The sequence below is a fragment of the Podarcis melisellensis genome (genome assembly GCF_964234715.1).
Source record: "Podarcis melisellensis genome assembly, chromosome: 10".
NCBI classification, from domain to species: Eukaryota; Metazoa; Chordata; class Lepidosauria; order Squamata; family Lacertidae; genus Podarcis; species Podarcis melisellensis.
The window spans coordinates 53,994,700-54,016,218 of record NC_138542.1 but is presented as its reverse complement, the minus strand read 5'-3'; the positions used below and the strand labels follow the sequence as shown (position 1 = coordinate 54,016,218).

General features: G+C 40.1%; 1 protein-coding gene across 3 annotated transcripts in view; it reads left to right on the top strand.

Moving 5' to 3' along the window:
• Positions 1-21,519, top strand: part of KDM7A (lysine demethylase 7A) — a 48,085-nt gene that overhangs the window by 21,807 nt on the left and 4,759 nt on the right. Inside the window, exons 4-19 of one of the 3 annotated variants that reach the window (XM_081928210.1) lie at positions 728-888; positions 1,829-1,970; positions 4,750-4,936; positions 5,881-6,043; positions 7,602-7,689; positions 8,332-8,438; positions 10,349-10,440; positions 10,601-10,690; positions 11,210-11,419; positions 13,066-13,190; positions 14,807-14,979; positions 16,108-16,205; positions 16,947-17,095; positions 17,239-17,396; positions 19,650-19,732; positions 20,853-21,129. In XM_081928210.1, coding sequence (XP_081784336.1) covers positions 728-888; positions 1,829-1,970; positions 4,750-4,936; positions 5,881-6,043; positions 7,602-7,689; positions 8,332-8,438; positions 10,349-10,440; positions 10,601-10,690; positions 11,210-11,419; positions 13,066-13,190; positions 14,807-14,979; positions 16,108-16,205; positions 16,947-17,095; positions 17,239-17,396; positions 19,650-19,732; positions 20,853-21,129 — 2,303 coding nt within the window. Of the gene's footprint in view, positions 1-727; positions 889-1,828; positions 1,971-4,749; positions 4,937-5,880; positions 6,044-7,601; positions 7,690-8,331; positions 8,439-10,348; positions 10,441-10,600; positions 10,691-11,209; positions 11,420-13,065; positions 13,191-14,806; positions 14,980-16,107; positions 16,206-16,946; positions 17,096-17,238; positions 17,445-19,649; positions 19,733-20,852; positions 21,130-21,519 lie in introns of all 3 variants that reach the window. The other 2 variants (XM_081928208.1, XM_081928209.1) reach the window with 2 other exon arrangements.

Here is a 21,519-nt window from a genome sequence, read left to right as displayed (position 1 = left end):
TTGCATTAGAACATATATAAGAGCAGGTGCAGAAAGTCTTGTCATTTTTTCTAGCTCCTTCAAACAACAGTTTTGTCTTCAAGCCATAAACTTTAACACACTAAAAATAATGGGCAGCTGAATGTCTTTTTGGCTAAGAAATCTAATGGTGATGGTGATATTAATTGCTATTACTATTATTCATACAATTTGAAGTATTTATAATTAAAATTATTATTATTACATTTATTTATAACCTACCCTTTTCTCTGAAGGGACTCAGTATTTATAACCTGCCCTTCATTGAATGCTTTCAATCCCAGAATGGGGAACAATCAAATAAAGTAATAAAAATATGCAAAGAAGTAGTATACGAGAATTACAAAATCCATAAAAACATGGCTATTAAATAACAAACAAATTAATAGCTCCAACATAATGCAAACAAAGCTAAACTACGAGAGCAACAATTCAGATTTCCAGCTGACACTGGGGATACCAGTACTGCAAGAATTCTATTGACTTCAGTTGTTGCAGTGCTGATTTACAATGGTAGTAGTAAATGAAGCTACTATAAACACCCAGCTTAAGTATCTATGTGCTATAACTGTTAGGGAGAATGAAAGCCTTAAATTTCAGAAATTGCATTGAAATTACTTGCTGCTCTTCTGGATTAGGTGTGATTAAATACTCAGGTTTTACTGTCATTTAGTTTTCAAATGTTAAAAAGTATTGTTGTTTTTTGTAGTGCTGATGACATCATTTTGAAAATGCATGGCAGCCAGTTGACACAAAGATACCTGGAGAAGCATGGGTTTGATGTTCCCATTATGGTTCCTAAATTAGATGGCCTAGGTCTCAGGCTTCCCCCCTCTACTTTCTCTGTTCTGGATGTGGAACGATACGTAGGTATGGTCTGTTATGAAGCACAGGGTAAAAACATGTGCAGTAATTAAAATGGTAATAAAACCACGTTTACTGTAATTAGAAGTGGGGCTACCTAAACTGATGTATGCAGTCACTAATGGAGTTTAGCCTTTGTCACTCTGCTCTGTGAATGTGGTATGCAGAATACTAACATGTCAACTCTTAGTCAGTGCAATGCAAGCAACTTTGTGGACAACTTGTGTGTAGCTTTAGGGCCCCTTCAAATTAGAACAAAAAAGCGAAAGCAGCCTTTTGGAGTTTTGGAAGTTTAGACATTACATTTCTTTGTTTGCATCTTTACTGTGAGAAGGTTTGAGAACATTTAATTTAAGCTGAGTTCTCTACACTTTACCATTTCTTTTAAATGTGTGATCCAGTGTTGTGCAAGCAGGTTTCTCTTTGCTTCTGTCTTGCTTCCTTCAAATTGTTCCAGAAGGGTTCCCTGTTGTCAGGGGCAGGTTTTGGGGGATTCAGATAGGAAATGAGAGCCCCCTTGTGTACTGAGGCCCATTCTGCTCATGCACAGACAGCATTAGATGACACCCTCTATATTTAGACTACACATCAGATTTAGTGAGATTACTCCAACAGTAAAAGTGTGATATCTACATTATCACTATCTCTGAAATTGTAGTTCTAGGTTGCTGGTAAGACTGATCACTTTGTTGGGTAATGAGGGATAACCTTCAGGTTTCTATGAATTTCCTCAGTGCTTCACAGTTATTTCTTTTACCTTAAGAGAGCATTACAATATAATAAAATATGTCTTGTTCTATATAACTTAATTGTTGCTTATTTTTTAGATTACTAACTACTCCTTTTTAAGAACACTAGAAATGTTATAGAAAGCAATATTTTGCCAAAATCCCTAGATGTGACTTTCAGTTATGTTTATTGGTGATCCTTGTTTTCTTTTTTACAGGTGGTGATAAAGTGATAGATGTTATTGATGTGGCAAGACAAGCAGACAGTAAAATGAAGCTCCATAATTATGTTAAGTATTTCACAAATCCTGACAGACCAAAAGTATTAAATGTGATCAGCCTTGAATTTTCAGACACAAAGTGAGTATATGGTTTTTACACATTTGTTTTGAAATCCTATATCAGGAAGTGGATTACGATATAATTCCCTGGCTTCTTAAAGGCTTGCTCTAATTAAGTAGGAAAATCAGTCTTGGAGGCTGGCATTTGGCAATATGGAGTTTGGCAAATGAAAGTACAGTGGTACCTCGGGTTACATATGCTTCAGGTTACATACGCTTCAGATTACAGATTCTGTTAACACAGAAATATTGCTTCGGGTTAAGAACTTTGCTTCAGGATGAGAACAGAAATCGTGTTCCAGTGGTGCGGCAGCAGCGGAAGGCCCCATTAGCTAAAGTGGTGCTTCAGTTTAAGAACAGTTTCAGGTTAAGTATGGACCTCCGGAACGAATTAAGTACTTAACCCGAGGTACCACTATAAATATAATTGGCCTGCTTCTCATGTCATATTCAACCATACTTTACAACTATGGTTGAATGTAAACTAGCAGCATAAAGGTCCACCTTGCTTAAAATTCTCCAGGGTCCTACTGCTTCTGCTATGCTGCAGGTGAAGCAAGCCCAAGTCTGGCTTCTTGTGTCATCCAAACCTGCAGTTTGGAGGAAATGAGCAATGGGTTTAGTTGACACAACAAGTAAGATTTGGGCTTGTTTAATCTGTGCAATGGTAGCAGTGTATTGGGAACTTTTGAACAGTGTACAGTAGCATGCACTCATTCACATTTAGCCACAGCTTGTTTTATCTTGTGGTTTAATGTGATATGTAAAGTAGGTCACAGTAATTTGATTATGATACCTTTGTCTAAAACTTAGCAGGAATTACCCTAAAATAACTTTGTTTGAAGGAATGAATGAGTACCATTTGATCTTTTAAGGGTAGCATCTGAGAATATGCTAAATAGTAATTGGTTATATGAACCGCCACTGCCACTTTTGACTTCTGTAGAGCTACTGTACTTAATGTCCAGATGTTGTGCGGACCCCCCTGGTTGAAATTATCAATTTGTCCCTTGACACGGGGACATTCCCAGGGGAATTGAAGGAAGCAGTGGTGTGTCCACTCTTAAAAAAAACTTCATTAGATCCCTTAGACCTATCCAATTACCGCCCAGTTTCAAATCTTCCATACCTGGGTAAGGTAATTGAGAGAGCAGTTGCTGAACAGCTTGGTAGGTTTCTGGAGGAAACATCGGCATTAGATCCATTTCAGTCCGGTTTCCGGCCTGGTTTTGGGACGGAGACGGCTCTGGTTGCCCTAACAGATGATCTCCGTAGACAACTGGATCAAGGCGGGTCAGGACTGCTGATCCTTTTAGATTTGTCAGCAGCCTTTGACATGGTCGATCATGATCTTCTGGACCACCGCCTTGCAGACGTGGGGATACAGGGCATAGCCCGTAACTGGTTGTGCTCTTTTATCTCTGGTCAGGGACAGAGGGTGGCACTAGGGAGGGAAATGTCGTCGCGCCACTCCTTGGTGTGTGGAGTGCCGCAGGGCGCAATTCTCTTTTTTAACATCTTTTAAACATCTTTATGCGCCCCCTTGCCCAGATTATCCGGAGCTTTGGGCTGGGCTGTCACCAATATGCTGATGACACTCAGCTCTATCTGCTGATGGATGGCCACACTGACTCGGCCCCGAACACACTGACCAGATGCTTGGAAGCTGTGGCTGGATGGTTTCGTGGGAGCCGATTGAAACTAAATCCTTCGAAGACAGAGGTCCTATGGCTAGGTCGGGATGGCATGGGGATGAGGGACCAACTCCCTTCTCTTGCGGGGGCCCAATTAGTGCCATTGCCTTGCGTTAAGAGTTTGGGTGTAATCCTTGATGCCTCCCTTTCCATGGAGGCACAAGTTACAGCAACAGCCAAGGCGACATTTTCCCACCTTCGCCGCATCAAGCAGTTGGTCCCTTACCTTTCCCGCCCCGACCTGGCCACAGTGATCCATGCGACGGTCATCTCCAGGCTTGACTACTGTAATTCGCTCTATGCGGGGCTGCCCTTGAAGCTGTCCCAGAAACTCCAGCGGGTACAGAATGCTGCAGCGAGGCTCCTCACGGGGTCTCTGCCATGGGAGCATATTCACCCAGTGCTTTTCAAGCTGCACTGGCTCCCGGTGAAGTACAGGGTCAGATTTAAGGTGCTGCTTTTGACCTTTAAAGCCCTTCACGGCCTAGGACCCTCGTACCTACGGGACCGCCTCTCCTGGTATGCCCCACGGAGAGCCTCAAGGTCCATAAATAACAACACCCTAGTGGTCCCAGGCCCTAAAGAAGTTAGATTGGCTTCAACCAGAGCCAGGGCCTTTTCAACTCTGGCTCCGGCCTGGTGGAACGCTCTGCCTCATGAGACCAGGGCCCTGCAGGATCTGATTTCTTTCCGCAGGGCCTGTAAGACAGAGTTGTTCCGCCTGGCCTTTGGCTTGGAGCCAATTTGATTCCCTCCCTCTCTCTCTCTTTTCTCTCTCTTTCTTTTCCTTCTCCTCCTGCGATGAGGCTACATTTTAATATTTTAATGTTCCATTATTTTAATGTTGTATTTTATTTTTGTTTTTAAGTTGTAATCATTCATCTTGTTTTTATTATTGCTTGTAAGCCGCTCTGAGCCCAGCCTTGGCTGGGGAGGGCGGGGTATAAATAAAAAAATTATTATTATTATTATTATTATTATTATTATTATTATTATTAATTGGTGCAGATAAAAACGTCATAGACACTGGTTGTATCTGTGTACCTTCACTAAAATTCATTCACTGTGTTCTTATCTATTATTGTATGTGTTTCTTCTTTTAAGGATGTCTGAATTAGTGGAAGTCCCTGAAATTGCCAGAAAACTTTCTTGGGTTGAAAACTACTGGCCAGATGATTCAGTCTTTCCTAAGCCTTTTGTTCAGAAGTACTGCTTAATGGGAGTTCAAGATAGCTACACAGATTTCCATATTGATTTTGGGGGCACCTCTGTCTGGTATCATGTTCTCTGGGTAAGATAACACTGCTGATTTCTAAATATAGAATGTACAGTATTCATAAGGGGTTTAAAAATAATAATCTTGAAGGGTTCTTGCATGCACCAGCCTGGTTCCAACATAACGCTAAACTAAACTACAGCTTAGCCCAAATGAGGAAATGTGAGATGAGATTGTGTCTGCTTTGCTCCTTCCCAGACATTTTGCTGCTTTAATGCGCTAAGTTGTGGTTTGGCTTAATGTTGTGTGCAATATTTCCAGTCAAAAGTGAGCTGTAACTAAGGTTTGTCCTGTGTCTTACAGTTTGTCTGGGAGAGCTAAACCATGAGCCCAGGTTTGGACAACACACTAAGCCAAACCACAGTTTCATATAGCACAATGCAGCAGCACAATGATTGGGTAGGAGCTAAATGGCTCATGTTCGCTCATTATTATTATTATTATTAATTGAATTTACATATTGCCCTATACCTGAAGGTCTCAGGGTGGTTATAAATGTCACTGTTGAAACTGTTAGTTCAATTAAGGTTTTAAGTTTAACCACACTGGGCATTTTGTGACTATTGGCCTAAGAGTTTTAAAATTGTTATTCTGAACACTAATGGGTGTGATAGCTGGAAAAGCTAATAAAAAATTGATCTCTTCCAACTTCATGCTGTTGAGTTGTCTGTTTTGCTATGCCCAGAACATTATTTCTAGGCCTATCATGTTCAGTTGGGAAGGAACCTAAGCATTTTCATTCCTATACCCCTTCTCAACTTACCAAACCTGATGCACTCAGAATGATGTTGGGCTACAACAGGGTTGATTGGAGTTGCTGTCCAACAACATCTCGGGGCCAACAGTTTGGGAAAGCCTGCTTGATCCCATCATCTTCTACCTGTCCTTAATTGCTACTATCACAGTTTTATTGTGTAGCAGAGACAAATTTAACCTCATTCAATATTTTTTATGTATAGGGTGAAAAGATATTCTACTTGATCAAACCTACTGATGAAAATTTGGCAATCTACGAATCTTGGAGTTCATCTGTCACCCAGAGTGAAGTGTATTTTGGAGATAAAGTTGACAAGTGTTACAAGTGTGTAGTGAAGCAAGGACATACTTTATTTGTTCCCACAGGTAAAATGCTTTCCTCAAGGAATAATCATGCTCATATCTGTTGAGTTTGGCGGCTGGTGTTCAGAGGACTCCTTAAAATTCCAATTTTAAAAAATGTGCTAATGTGTTTAGCAATTATGACCCAATTTAGGATAAGGAAGTTGAGTAATTATTAAAAGTTCCCACTCAGAGGCTGCCTGCTGTGTCTGAAGGATTCGCTGTTCTGGACTTGTCTCCATCCAATCAGCCTCTGCTGGGTGCCTGAATCTGAATGGGTATGGCTGAAACATTAAATCTCTCATGACACAGTGGAACAACTTGTCCTTAGAATTGTTAAGATTGTCTGCATGAATCGCTGCTCTGGGATTTCTCCTTCAAGTGAGGATGCCTGTTCAGATCAGTGACTCACAGAGACATACAAGGTCTAGACTCCTCTGAGTGTGAGTAATTTCTTTTTCTCACACTCGAGTCTACTTTGAATGTAAAAATAAAGGGTTTCTAAGATTTTTAACTAGGAAACTAAGTATGCCTTAGGTAGTTCTATTTGAAAAGCAACATTTTAAAGCAAAATAATTTAATGTGCAGTGTGTAACCCTAGTCAACCCTAGTCAACAAAATAAAACATATCTCTGATACTGGGATTTAGCAAATCCTTTGGGAGAGAGCAGTATGAAATAGTCACCAAGAATATCTCACTTTTCAAACTTGCCTTATTGATGCCAGTACCATGAGGTCACTTATGGTCATGCTTGACTTGTGACAATTCTTTTAGTATGCAAGGTCACATTTATGAGGGATTTATAGGTTGCTACAACCACCACCTCGAAGTGTGCCTGAAAAACTGCCAAACACAGTGCAGATCTTATTACTGGTAAAACGTCCTTCCCAATGTGAAAGAGGGAACCACATTCTTCAGCCAAGAGCTCAGCACAGATGGTATTGTAGAAGTCTAGTCATGGTGTTATGAGAACATAATGGACTCCAGGGCTCCAGAGGAAAAATCCAGAGAAGCAATGGCCATCCCTCCACTTCTGTGCTGTCTTTTAGAATTTCTGACTGCATTAACTGACCTATTTTGAGCATATATATTGGATATTATCTTCCATGTACCACTTAATAATTACACATGGGGCAGTTTTTAAATATCGTGCAAGAAACTAACACAAGTAAAATAATAAATTGCAATTATACAAGCTAAGGAGGTTTCTGATACTAGGGTTAAACTCTTTAGACAGTGTTTGAATGGACTTCCATTTCAAGATTGAAATAGATAAAATAAACACTTTCGACTTTTATCCTAGTACTTCAGTTGTTCCCAGCTGGAGCTGGAAGAGGCTTAGATTTTGGGATTCTCCATTTTCACACACTTTCTTCACCAAACTGCTACACTTAGACAGTTTAATAGGATGTGCATGTCTTTCACCCAGTATGATTAGTGATGCCAGTATTGTTACAAAACATTATATTGGAGGTCTTCAAAGTATCAGTCCTATCCTGTGTTTTGTTGAAGTCCAAAATGTAGGGCATGTGAAATATTTTGTAGCAGGGATACTCAGGTTCTACTTACCTGTCATTTCAGGCTGGATTCATGCTGTGCTCACTTCTCAGGACTGTATGGCTTTTGGAGGAAACTTTTTGCACAACCTCAATATTGGCATGCAGCTCAGGTTTGTATTGGAGCTTTCTCTTTTTATTATGTATCTTCTCCCATAAGCTTGAAAATATTTTTGTCATTCAGTTGATACATAATTGATTAAATGAGATTAAATGGCACAAGACACTAATTAAAGAGACAATGCTGCTATTCTGCCAGGGGTGGACTGAATATTGCAAGAATTATTTCCAGATAGAAATGAATAGTTTGTTCTGTTCCACTTGCCTTTGAAATTAAACAAGATAACATGGAAGATTACATCAGAACAAACTGAAATTTGGCAAGCAAAACTCAGGAACTGGAAAATAAATTCTAATTCCTGCATTACTTGAGAGTAAACTTTTTGTTCTAAGCATACCATAATGGCATAAGTTGCTTGAATTCTGTCTTTTTAAAGTTGGGTTTATATATTAGTATTATGAAGTCTAACGTTGCAGCTTAATATGCAACAGAGCTTCAAAAGAGATAAGTCTAGAGCTTACAAAAGTTCTGCCCAATTTTGTCAAGTTTGATCTTACTACTCTTGACTATAAATCTTGATGTATCTTGTTTGTCATGGACTGCTTCATTTTGCTGCACACCATATAATTTAGGTGAACACAGTTAACAGTGATCAATATTCACGCAAAATAATCCTTCTAAATTGTTTATTTAGGTGTTATGAAATGGAGAAAAGGCTAAAAACCCCAGATCTTTTCAAATTCCCTTTCTTTGAAGCCATCTGTTGGTTTGTGGCCAAAAACTTACTGGAAACTTTGAAAGGTAACTCATTTCATGTTTTAAGAAGAACGTGAGGCTAGACTTTTTTCTACCATTTGCGGGAAGACCCATGTCTAATGTACACCAGTCAAACAAGACATATGTTACTCATAGTTTATAACTGGAAAATGTAAGTGTAGCTACTTTGTTCAGTTTTGATATGACAGAAGCTTTATGAATTAAAAGCATTTGTAGTAAACGATACATATATGATTCATGTGCAGCGGAGTACAAAGGCTTTGACAAAGAAGGCATATGAACCTTTTTCTTTAGAGTGTCCTATGTATCTTTAAACAAGTGTCAACTGCAGTTATTTATGTGGAAGTGAAAATATTTTTGTTTCATGACAACATTCCTGCACAGCCCTCTAAAGTTACAGTTGTCACCTCACTCAAATTATTAACTTGTATGCTGTTTCCCTTAGTCTCTATTAGTCAGTACTCTATGCACCTCCATTTAGGTTCTCTGCCAGTCTCCCCCAAAATAGCTTTTTTCTTAGTAATAAGACTCACATTTATAAAGTAAATGTAGTTCAAATAGCTGAACTGGGAACTAATAGAAGTTCAAGAAACTGAGGAAAGCAACTGAAGCTGACAAGTAACTAGACTGTTAGCCAACTGCACAACAGGAGGCTGAACATAAAGCTTAAAAATTCCACCTCTAACCCCAAAACTGTTCTGATAATATGATGTGGGAAGGATATGCTTTTGTGAGTATGCACATGTATAAGAAATGTCCATGGCCACCACCTTAGCACTGAACCCAGGCAGCCAAGTCTTCTTTTTTAATCTGATTTAAAAATCATTTCACTTAGCCTCCACCCTGTCAAGGGAGCTTCTACCCAAAGGAGTGCACACAGCAGAGTTCACTCTATATTGTCAAAGATAACATTTACAGTTGCTTCTGTGGCTCCAGATACCTACACACACCAATCTAGTGTCGGGGCAGCTACTCCCAGGTCCACTTTCTATGGAGCAGTTGCAGCAACTGGTGATCACTCCCCCCTCCACCATTTTATGTACCTTCCCATGATTGGCTGTTTGCCCATAACCAGAGACTACAGCTGCATAGAAGATTCCTCTGCTCTTTGCACTTCATTCCTCTGCTGGTTCTGGGAGACAGTGGTGCAGGAGAGGGTGGGGAGGCACCCTGCCCTTCACTTGCCTGGCCTGCCTCTTCCTCCAACTCTGAAACTTCCCCTTCCTCTGATTCTTGTTTCCTGGCTGGTACAGGACCTTTGGTGCTTCTTATTGGCTTTCCTTTGGAAGCTAAAGGGCTGCCCCTAAGTCTAAAGAAAGCTTAGTGAACATGCACCTCAGTAGGTTTCTAGTTTTACCTCATGCTCAGATTCTCCCCTGCTGATAAAGTTTGGAAAGTTACTTTCTACCGAGGCTGAGACTGAATAAAGTCCATGAGATTTTTTCATGTGTAGCTTGGTTACTGAATCCCATAGATCCATTTGCTCTGAAGATCCATTGGCATGTGGCTTGGCAAACTACTGTTTGGTTTATGTTTTAATCCTGTAAAAACTGGGGTGTGGGGAAATTCTCCTTTGGGGCAGGGGTTGACCATGATGACTTTCAAACCTTTTTCTTTCCTAGAAGTTAATGAATTAAACGACTCATTTACATTACAAAACAATCACTGTAGGAATGTACAATTGTGCGGTTTGCTGTAACTGCTAATTAATGACCATACATATTGTAGTAATTTATAAAAGTTTCTTTTTAAAAAGAGGCTCTTTTTGAACTTTGTACAGTGTTGATGCTATAAACCCACAGTTAACTCTTCATTGTAGTTTTGAATGCATGGGTAACTTTTTACAGGTTTAAAGGTTGAGAGAGAAATTGGATAGTAAATACTCATTTGACATTTATATTAATCTAATGTGCAGTGTTTGTCTTTATTTCCAGAACTGAAAGAGGATGGTTTTTACCCTCAAACTTTCTTAGTACAAGGAGTGAAAGCTTTACTTACTGCTTTAAAGTTATGGATGAAAAAAGATGTAAGTTGAAATGTGTAGTCATAATTTTTAGTGGGTTTTCTTTCTTTAAAAGAAAAGCCTTTAAAATGCAATACAGCTTCATAAAAATTCTGTAATTAAATATGCTGCTGATTTGTATTTGGGGGAACTTAACTGCTTATTTTCCTGTTTTACTTAACAGCTGGTAACAGAACATGCCTTTGAAATTCCAGACAATATAAGGCCTGGACAGCTAATTAAAGAACTATCTAAAGTGATTCGTTCTGTAGAGGTAAGAATAAAATACACTGAATATGATTGCAGAATTTGGATAATCACATATGATTACTTTCAGCTTTTGGAGATACTCTCCTTTAGTTGTGCTCCTCTCTCTTCAAAAATAACTGCTAGTTAGCTGAAATAATCACTTCCAAACTTTTATTATTCATGGTTGGCAAACTGTTTAGGTGCTTATGATTATAAGATACTTATCAAGTATAACCCACCGTACGCTCCTATCTTAGAATTCAGAGTTTAAGTGATCACATTATGGGGGAATTATAAAGGCAGTTTAGAGTGAATAATGAAATTTGAATTAAATCTTTAGCTGGAGCATAACATTCTCTTTCTCTTATATTTCAGTAGTGGACAGAGTCCCTTAGGGTGCTGTTGTGATAGACAATACAGGAAGAGGATGGAATAATCTAGTTGAAAGTCTTATACTGCTACTTGAAAGTGAAACCTTCTTTCACTTTAAATTGTGTGGAATTGTCAATATAGGCTGCTCTAAATAACTTTCTTTTATTTAAAGGAGGAGAACAGCAAACCAGTTAAAACTCAGGGAATTATTGGTGTGTGCCAAGTTTCGCGTTCATCAAATGAATCCGCCTCCGCCCATCATTCCAGACGAAAAGCAAGGAAGCTACGGGACCATGCCATCAAAACTCCATCTAATTTGGACATCTTGGAGCTCCACACAAGAGAAGTTCTCAAAAGACTAGAGATGTCCCCGTGGGAAGAGGCAAGTACAGAATTGCATATTGGAGCAAAGTAAAGCACAACTAGAACATTTAGTGTGCAGGGCAGATGGCACACGTAAAAATGGGAACTTGTTGCATTTTTAAAACAAAGACTGTGGGAGGTATAATCATATCACTGGTTAATGTTCAATGAAAATATTATTCTCACTTTTCCACATCATTGAATACTACTGGTTTGGTGAGGAGTTGTTGCACTACCCAGGCACATATATATATTGTACTGGACACCACAGGTAGGGAGGAGCGACCTCAAAATGCACTTTCCATTTTGGGTCTATGTGAATAGATGAATTTTGAATTAGCAAATATAGATGTAGTGTAGCAATAAACGTATACAGTATGGCTACAGTAAAAGAATGCTAAGCCTAGAATCAGACCTTTCAAATACTTCTTCATTTTACCCAAAAAGATCCAGGACAGACCATATTTTGGAAGCTGCCTCTACATACTCTCCTGTGATCTAAAAAGTATTTGGTACCGGAGCTGTTTTAAGAAGAAAAATTAGAAGGGTTTTGCGGTAATGGTGGTCTTTCCCACTGGTATCACTTTTCCTTTAACACATCTCATCCAAATCCCCAATTACCTCCCATTTCTGGAACCTTAAGTATATAATTCTGCTTGTTCCCAGTGTATAGTTTGTGGGATAGGTTTTTGTAGGTGAGCATATATTAATTGCAATTTATCCCTCCAGGTGCCCACATTTGTGGATTGAACAGTGTTTTAAAATCCTACCCCTGGCAGCAAAATTAAAAGCATAGGTGTTAGGTTGTAAAACCTTGTTTTGAACAAGTCCGGCTATGAAGTAAGCTGGCTCCCCTTTCTTAACCCACTTAAAAAAGAATCAAGCAACAGACTGGAAAGTAAGCTTAAAAATATAATTTACTTACTTGATAATCATGCATTGGTTCACAGCAAAAGCAGAAGTAAAAACTATGCAGGCAAAATACTTAATATTTACAGTATAACCTGCTTCAGGCATGTGCTGAAGCTGGAGGAAGCAGAGGCATGTATGCATCCATTGCTGGTGAGAGAGAGAGAGAGAGAGAGAGAGAGAGAGAGAGAGAGAGAGAGAGAGGAATTAGTAAGTGTTCCTTCCTGTTCAGGAGAGAAGGGGAAATGACATCATACAGAGTCCTCTCTACCAGTTTTATTTCTATGGTCTGAATATCTTCTTGTTAGCAATACAGCTCTGTGGACTTAATAATATATGTGCTGATACGTTGTAAAAATTCATCTGTAAAGTTACTGTGGCGGTCTTGTGTCTTAAATTATTTCTCAGAGGAAGTACCATCCGTCCATACTTGCAAAGTAGAATAGTTTAGACATGTTAATAGTGAATATGTGCACTAAGCACCAACAATCCAGAGAATAGGAGAGAATTGAGTGTTGTGCAGGAGGAAGGAGTTGCTGCAACTTGGGCCATGTGCGTGAAAGACAATTGTACACATGAAACAGACTTCTCTCTCTGCCGTAATGGCTATTAATAATGCAGGATTTCTTCGTTTGCTGGCTGTCAGTGTTTTAAGTGTGGCTTGGCAGGGCACCACCGCTGATGTGGATTACAAAGAGAAATAGCTTATTAAAGTACCATTAACCGTAGGTGAAATCTTTTGTCTCCTTGCTTTAGGACACGGCAAATGGTAAACTGAATGGAAGGTTTAACAAGCCTCTTCAGCCATCTTCTACTGTTCCTGAATGGAGAACGAAGGACAATGATTTACGACTTTTGCTGTCAAATGGAAGAATAATTAGGTATAAAAACATCAGCATGTAGCTTGCTACATGTAGTTTACTTTAGGCAATTTTGAAAATCCAGCTTGTAGTTAATTGACAGATCTGGGCTGAAAAAGGGATACAGCAAGAAACATCTGTAACCAAACATAGGAATTAAATGTTTGGAGGAACAAAGGGGCAGATTTTGCAGGACTGTCTCCAACTTGAGGCAGTTCTGGATAGAGTGCTGCCATAATGGACTTACCTTGTGTGGTGGGGCAGCAGCATTTGAAACCCTGCCAGACGGCTCTAATTTCTCCCAGTGCCCTCAGGAAGCACCATTTGTGGCCTTGTGAGCAAATTTAAATGTACCCTAGGTCCAGCTATCTTATGCTGCTGGAGCTCTGACTCAGAAAAACTTCAGGCATCAGTGGTGGGCCCCACTGAGCTCCAGTCTTGCTAATATAGATGGTTTTAAACCTGGTGTCAGGTCTGGAGTCAGATGCAGGTCAGCATGAAGAAGCAGTCTCAGTTGTCAGTGAAGTTAACTCTTTATTCAAAGAAAAGGCATACAACTCAACAACACTTACCAGCAGGTTTCGCCCCCATAGAGCAGTTGCCAGGACTGAAGGTCCCTGCCTCCCTCACCCTTCTAAGGTTCCCCTCCCCCAGATGTTTCCCAAGCAGTCTCAAGCTGCATCTGCACAATTCTGGCTCTGTTCCTCTCTCCTCGCACATTCTTGGAGACGGGGTGGGTGGGGAGAGCTGGTCGCAGCAGGAGAGGAAGACTCCCTGGATTCTTCTGTAGTCTCTTGACCCTGCTCCTATGTTTCAGCCTCGCAGTCTGAACAGCTCCTTGTCACATGCTCTTCCTGCTCACTATACCCTGTTGACCCTTCAGCATTCAGTACTTCCTTCCATTCTTCTCCCTCTGACAGAAGTCAGAGGGTCCCATCACCAATCCCCTGGCTCTGAGCCTTTCTTCTCCGGGGTTTCTCTTGGGGGTTCCCCAGCTGGTTTTTCCCACCACTCCTCTTCGTCCAGCCAGTCTCTGACACCTGGGGTGGAGAACCTTTTTCAGACTAAGGGCATTACTCATTCATGGGAAAACATTCTGGAGACCATATGCCAGCGGTGGTCTGGGTCAAAGGCAAATGTGGGCAAAGCAATGGGTGTGACTCTTACATTTGTACAGTAGGATACATTCCATCAATGCAAAAGTCAGGTGTTTCTGTACCCCACATCTCTTCATCCCCCACATATCCCTTCAGCAGCACAACCCCGCCCCCCAGCAAGCAAGAGGCATTATCCTACTTCAAGAACACATTGAAGGATTGTTCAAAACAGAGTGGTGGTAATGTGGCCTTTGGCGAAGGCATGACCTGCAGAGAGTCTTGAGGGCCAACTTGAGAGGCTTGGAAGGTCAAGTTTGGCTTCCTGGTCTGAGGTTTTCCACTCCTGTTTCAAATAATTGAAAATGATTTAAACCTTCTGTTAAAGAGAATAACAGCCAACAATTCTGCACAGACTTGGGGAAAATTCTTCAGTAGATGAGAAATGGTACTGTAAAAGTTCTAGGAAGCAGTGAAAATTGGTTATTACTTCTAAAAAGATGGGGCAAGGCCCCAATGGATCTTTTTTTGGTTTGGTAACAGGTTATTTTATTACAGAGATGAGAGGCAACCTTTCAGAGATCGAAGTCTTTACACTGCAGACAGTGAAGATGAGGATGAGAGAGCAGAGTCAGAGAAGGAAATAACAGTTAAGGCAGAAGAAGAGATCTCCCAGGAAGCAGATGGCAGTGTAGATGCTCAGAAACCACTGAACAGTAAGTATGTTTTCCTTGAACTAGAAATCCAGGGCTATTGTATCTGCACCGTCCTTCATTGTTGCTTTGTGCTGCTTATCAATGTGGCATCATTCATCAGGGTAGTTAAGCTTCCACTGACATTTGCTGTATTTAGACATAATGATAAATCATGTCTTAGCACGATGCGATTGAGCCTTCCTCTGCTCAGACTTGTGTGCTGTCCCCATTTTCTTCTTTTCCTGCATGAGTGAAAGGAGGATTATGGAAGTTTTTACTTTTGATTTTAGTTAAACCAGACCTTCCTCTGTCTTCTGAACCAGAGTTTATAGCTAACACTAACTATACTTAGTTTAAACAAGCCAGCTTCAAAAACCATGAGTTGAAGCTGACTTGTTTTTGAAACTGAAGTCCATTCCCTGGTTCAGACCGAAGCAGAGCTTTGGCTGGTTAAAACCCCAAATAAAAGCATCTGGAATCCTCATTTTGGCCACATGGGAGGAACACACAAGCTCAATCGAGAAGGCCAAGTTCTTTTACACAGCACTATGCCATGGTTTAGTGTCACTTCCAGATGCAGCCAATATTTTTAAAAAGGCTAAAGGTGGGTTATGAGTGTTTGTTAAATTCAGACATGGCTGTGTTCATAGATGTAAGTCAATGTCTTTGGTTAATTGGGAAATACATAGCTAGGAATATCTATGACTCATGAGCTGGATCTGTTAGAAACCTTAGTATAATGAGTTCAAGCAGTATGTTATCCCCATATAAATAAATTATTGTGACTGTCTATGATCACAGGAAAAAAGTCCAATTTGATCAAAGTAGAATTTCTCCCGAGAATTCCCTATATATGGAATATATAGTATTTTCTCACAATTACAGTGGCTTTCTGAGGCCAGAAATTAAATTCCTAAGAACCAGGAAGTAACAAATTACTTATAAATTACAAACTTTTCATTCCTATACTGCTTAACAGTGGGCATTAAATTCTGTTTTTGGAGTGTGGATATGCGTACTAAGAGTTTCATTGTCTTCAAAGCAATGTACAGTCACAGGATGAAAGGCTCAGTTGGTAGCAGGTACTATAGGGAAGTATGTCCAGTTAATATATGGCAAATCTAAAATCCCTCTGTTTTTCTCCTCCAGTGTTCTTTGAAAGTGTGAAATCAGAACTCAGGAATGGAAACTCAGAATACTCTGATATTTCTGATTCAGAAGAATCTGAGCCTGATTGCACTAACCAGGTAAATACAAGAGTGTCACAGGCGGTGGTTAAATGAAGTATTAAACATTATAATTCAAAGGACATCTAGCTCTGAATAGTATTAATGACAAAAATGGGCAAGAACAGTTTGTGCATGGGGGGCAGAGTTAGATGAAAGGTCAGCTAGTATAGATATAAACTGTTTTTTAGGCTGACCGTGTTACAAATCCATTTTCTTTTTAAATTTTATAGATCTGCATCTAAAGTACACCAAGCATACATTCATGCAATCTTTTATTGCCAAAGACATGGCTTCTAAATAGAATCCCATCCCATCTTCATAACCCAACATCTCCTCTAGGAATATATATTTAGTCACCCTAACCTTAAGAATTAAACCACAGAGCCTAGGGCTTGCTGATCAGAAGGTCAGCGGTTCGAATCCCCATGACAGGGTGAGCTCCCGTTGTTCGGTCCCAGCTCCTAGCAGTTTAAAATCACGTCAAAGTGCAAGTAGATAAATAGGCGGGAAAGTAAATGGTGTTTCTGTGAGCTGCTCTGGTTTCACCAGAAGCAGCTTAGTCATGCTGGCCACATGACTCGGAAGCTGTCTGCGGACAAACGCTGGCTCCCTCGGCCTATAGAGCGAGACTGGACCTAACTGTCAGGGGTACCTTTACCTTTAACCTTAAGAATTAACTAAGATTAAAATATGAAATAGAAATTAGTTTTGAAGTTAATGGTATTCATTGTGTTGAAAGTTTTGTTTTCTTCCCACCAGCAAAAAGATTTCTCTCTTGAGGAGTCAGAAAGCTCAGGTGATGAGAAACAGGAAGTAACTTCAAATTTTAGAGAGGAATCTAAAATAACAAATGACCTCTTTCAAACCACGCAGAAGCCATCTAGACATCTAGAAATGACAATTAAAAGGTGAGTAAAAAGGGGTGGTGATGGTGAACAATTACAAAATTAATGGAGGTGCTTGAAGCAAATTATATTCATTGCTTTCTGTTAAATAGGAAGATGAAACATTTTAGTCCTGTGATACAGCTTTCTTTCCTCTTATTTTTTAGGGAATGTCCTACCTCGACCAGTACGGAGGAAGAAGCTATTCAGGGCATGCTTTCTATGGCAGGATTGCACTATACCACTTGTTTACCAAGTCATATGCAGAGCACAGACTGCACTGATAGAAGAAGCTCTCTTCAGGAACACAGAAGCTACCCCAAAAGTAGGCATAAAGACAAGCTGTCTTCCCAGAGTCATAAAGCAGAATATGGTATGTTGTCTTGTAGATGTATATTATGCCAAAACTAAAAGATGCCTAAGCTATAGATTGCAAAAGTAGGCTGCATGGCTGGATTAGCTTGAAAGTTGCAGTCCCCTTCAGGGAATCAAGACCAATGGAATATCTGTAGTGGGTTTTTTTGGTCAGATTTAGATTTTCTAGCTTTCTAAGACAGCAGATGGCTCATGTACTGCCTGTAGAAAAAAATAGATCCATCTGACTTCAGCTACTAGTGCACATGCCGGGCTAAAAAGGTCTGTGTAGTTGGGCAGACAGTTTCTAGTAAAAGCAAGTGACTAGACTGCTGGAAACATGCAAGGCTTACATTTCTCCATTACAACTTGAAGCTGGAAGGCATGTGCTTCAAATGCCCTTGTTTCTCTTTCTGATATTAAGTGCTTAAGATACTAACACAAGAAATCTATTGTGGTTGAATTGATTAATTTATAATTGGGGGCATTGTGCAGAGATTTCAGCAGGTAACCGACAGATGCAGTGACTCATGCATTCTTGCATTAACAGATGGATTTATTTTTCCAGCTAGAGAGGTAATAAAACTCTAAGCATTCGTATTCTCAAATTACTCGATATGAGATTAGGAGTGTAAAAAAAAATAAAAACTAAAAACCTTACAGGGGCTGCTTATGGGATTAATGACACCTGTGTGTTAACACTGTGTTTACTAATTCCACAGTAGGGTTCTTTAACATCGTAAATACAACAATTTATATAGATTTTAATGATTGTGAATGAAATTTCATTGGAAATATAAAATCCAATTTAATATGATGTTCATTTAAAGTTGATAGAAAATACAGGAAAATATCACTAATCCAAGTAGCAGCAGCAGCAGCAGGGTTTTTTACATTGAATTTTCCGAGACCATTATTTAGGCTTAAAATGAATTTTTTAAAATATAAAATTGAGACAATGGCCACATTCAGATGTAATGCTAAGCCACGAGGTCTCCCACATATTTCACTTCTGCTTTAGTCAAGCAGAGAAACAAACCATGGAATGGCTTAATTTGTGTCATGCCAGAACTGCTGCTTGTAGTTTGTTTCTCTCCATGTGAACCATGACCGAAAGCCAAGTCTTCTTCTTTGCTTCCTGATTGGATTTGTTTGGGAGAAACCAAGAGGCATGGTGGTTCACACATGATGTTAATCTGAGTTGTTCCTCCGCTTCAGTAAGGGAAGAGCGTTCAGTCTAGGTGCAAAAGGGCACAGCTTATACACAGGATAACTTGCTTAATCCATAAGTCACAGCTTAGTACTGTCTAAACCCAGCCATTACCAAAATGTAGCAAAATCAAAATGTAACAGCAGAATAATGAGGGGGTGGGGAAGCATAAAAATAGGATTTCAGTAGTAGCTTGTTAATTTGCTGATTCTGATTTTCTTAAATAAATTTTACTTAATAAATGATAGCCTTTTGTCGGAGGTAAGAAAATCATAGCGTGGTTTGTTTTATATATAAAAGAATCAACAGTGATGTGAATTTCCTTTATAGAAGTTGTTCACAGTTGCCAGTACTTTGCCCCAGTAACTTGTTTCACCAGTTTAGGGAGATAGCAAGATGTTTGCTTTTAGCAAAACCCAGAAAGCATAGTAACTTGACAGCTGTGACAGCAGATGTTGTTTCAACTGTAATCTGTTTGATGCTTTTCCATCCATCTCTATATCTATGGTTACGAAGAGATGCAGATGGCAAAGGCAAACAGTTTTGATCCAAAATGCTTCAGTTTTTCTGGTTTTGTATTGGGGAAGATCTAATGCTGTCTGAAGTTTGAAAGGCGTGTGCAAGTGACACAAATGCTACAATGATCTGATAAGTGTGATATGTTGGTGATCTTTCACTGTGAGCCATTACAGTCACCACTGCAGATTGGAGCTAATCTAGTTTCCATTGTAGATTTATTTACCAGTAGATTTTAATACCTTTTGTGTACAAGCTAGACCGTCCTATAACATTTTGGGCTGTGGGGTTCCGTGTTAGCATTCTCTTGCCCAAAGAAAACTGCAGACCTATGACTAGGCAATAAGCTATTGCATTATTCTAGTAGGAAATTTGCCTCAGTGTAAAATTTGCTTTGTTGAACTTCTCTTGGGTTACTCTGGTAGTACACTAGGTGGAATCTGTAGGGGGGAATGAATAACATATAAAATATACTAAGAACTTCAAATTTCTGTTCAGGTAAGCACATAAAAGAAGAAAAAGATGTGGGAGCTTCAACATTTGCTTCACAATTACATGCAGTTTCTAAAGTAAATCCTCAGGTAAGATTATATTATGTGTCTAATAAAGCAGCTTGCTGTGTACTGTACAGATTAAATCAGGAGTGGGAACTGGATTTGGCCAATTTGCTCTTGGCAGACTGCTTTTGACATGTAGGTGGGGATGCTGTGCCAATCATTGGGCATCCTATACCATTATGTGATTCAACTTCAAAGGAAGAATTAAAATTTAAGGCCAATTGCAAGCCCGCTTTCTGCAGGGGTCAGCTAGGGGTCAGAAAGGTAAGGGACCAGCTGCTTAGCACGACGAAGGTGGAAAAATGCCGCCTTTGCTGTAGCTGCAACCTGCACCTCCATAAAGAGGGAGGCGACTCCTCACAGAAGGCGCAGGCACAAATTGAGCCCCCGCAAGAGATGGGAGCTGGCCCCCCAACCCCATGTCATTCCGACCCAGCCAGAGGACCTCTGTCTTCGAAGGATGTAACTTCAACTGGCTTCCACACAGCCATGCAGCCACAGCTTCCAAGCATCTGGTTAGTGTGTCTGGGGCCGAGTCAGGATGGTCGTCCATCAACGGATAAAAGCTGGGTGTCATCAGCATATTGATGACAACCCAGTCCAAAATTCTGGGCAAGGGGGCACATAAAAATGTTAAAAAGCACTGGGGAGAGGATTGCGCCCCGTGGCACTCCACACACCAAGGGGTGCCATGACAACTCCTCCCCTAGTGCCATCCTCTGTCCCCGACCTGAAAGCAAAGAGCGCAGCCATTGTAAGACTGTGCCCTGAATCCCCACGTCGGCAAAGCAGTAGTCCAAAAGTTCGTAGTTGACCATGTTGAAGGCTGCTGACAAATCTAAAAGTGGGATAGCAGGGGGAGAGGTGCCGAAGTGTGGCATGCAAGGCTGCGTTGGTGTAGGTTACACAAAGAAAGGAAAAGTAGTCAAGTTCACCTCTTCTATGGGTGCAGTCTACCCACATTTAAGTTCTTTGTTGTATTCTGAACATAGTGTTGATGTTTTCATATGTTTGTAGGTGTCTCCCATTCATTCAGAATGTAGTTATTGGCTTCCTAGAACAAACTGTTTAAAGTTACAAAAACTGTCTTTCCAGTGGTGTGTTTGTTGCATTCCAGAATCAAACTGTTCTTCTCCCTCCATAGGATACAAGTAAAGCTCAGAAATACTTCAAGAAGGAAGGTGCTTCTGAAATTAGTTATAAAATTTCAGAAAACAGGATCCATTTACAAAACAATGCTTTGAACTTCCCCCACGGCAAGTGCATCCAGGACTCGAGCTTGATTGAAGGGGAGTGCAGGCTAAGTGATGGCAGCCTCAGTCCTGACAGGCCATATGGTGAAACATCGTTGTCTGTACCTCTTCATCCAACTAAGCGGCCAGCATCAAATCCACCCCCTATCAACAATCAGGCAACAAAAGGTGGTGTAATCATCTGTGTTTATTTCTTTTAGCCAGAAATCACTGACAGTTACTTTTTGCAAAATAAGCTGTAGTGCATGGTTTAAATGATGTGCCCATTCAGAAAATGGGTTCCTACCCAGTCTGCAGTGCCACACTATCTGACCTTTTTAGATGTTGAATTATATAATATTTCACGTGAAATGTTGTGCACATTTCTTTTTCTTTTTTAGCCTTACACATGCACACACCTACACTCTATAGGGTAAGGGCAATATAGGGTAAGAGGCGGTGTTGTTCTAGTTTTTATTATGTATTTTGTGTGGCACAAAATACATAATAACAACAACAATGGCATAATAATGACATCTTTTACAAGCCTGTAGTTCAGAACACTCCATATACATTGAA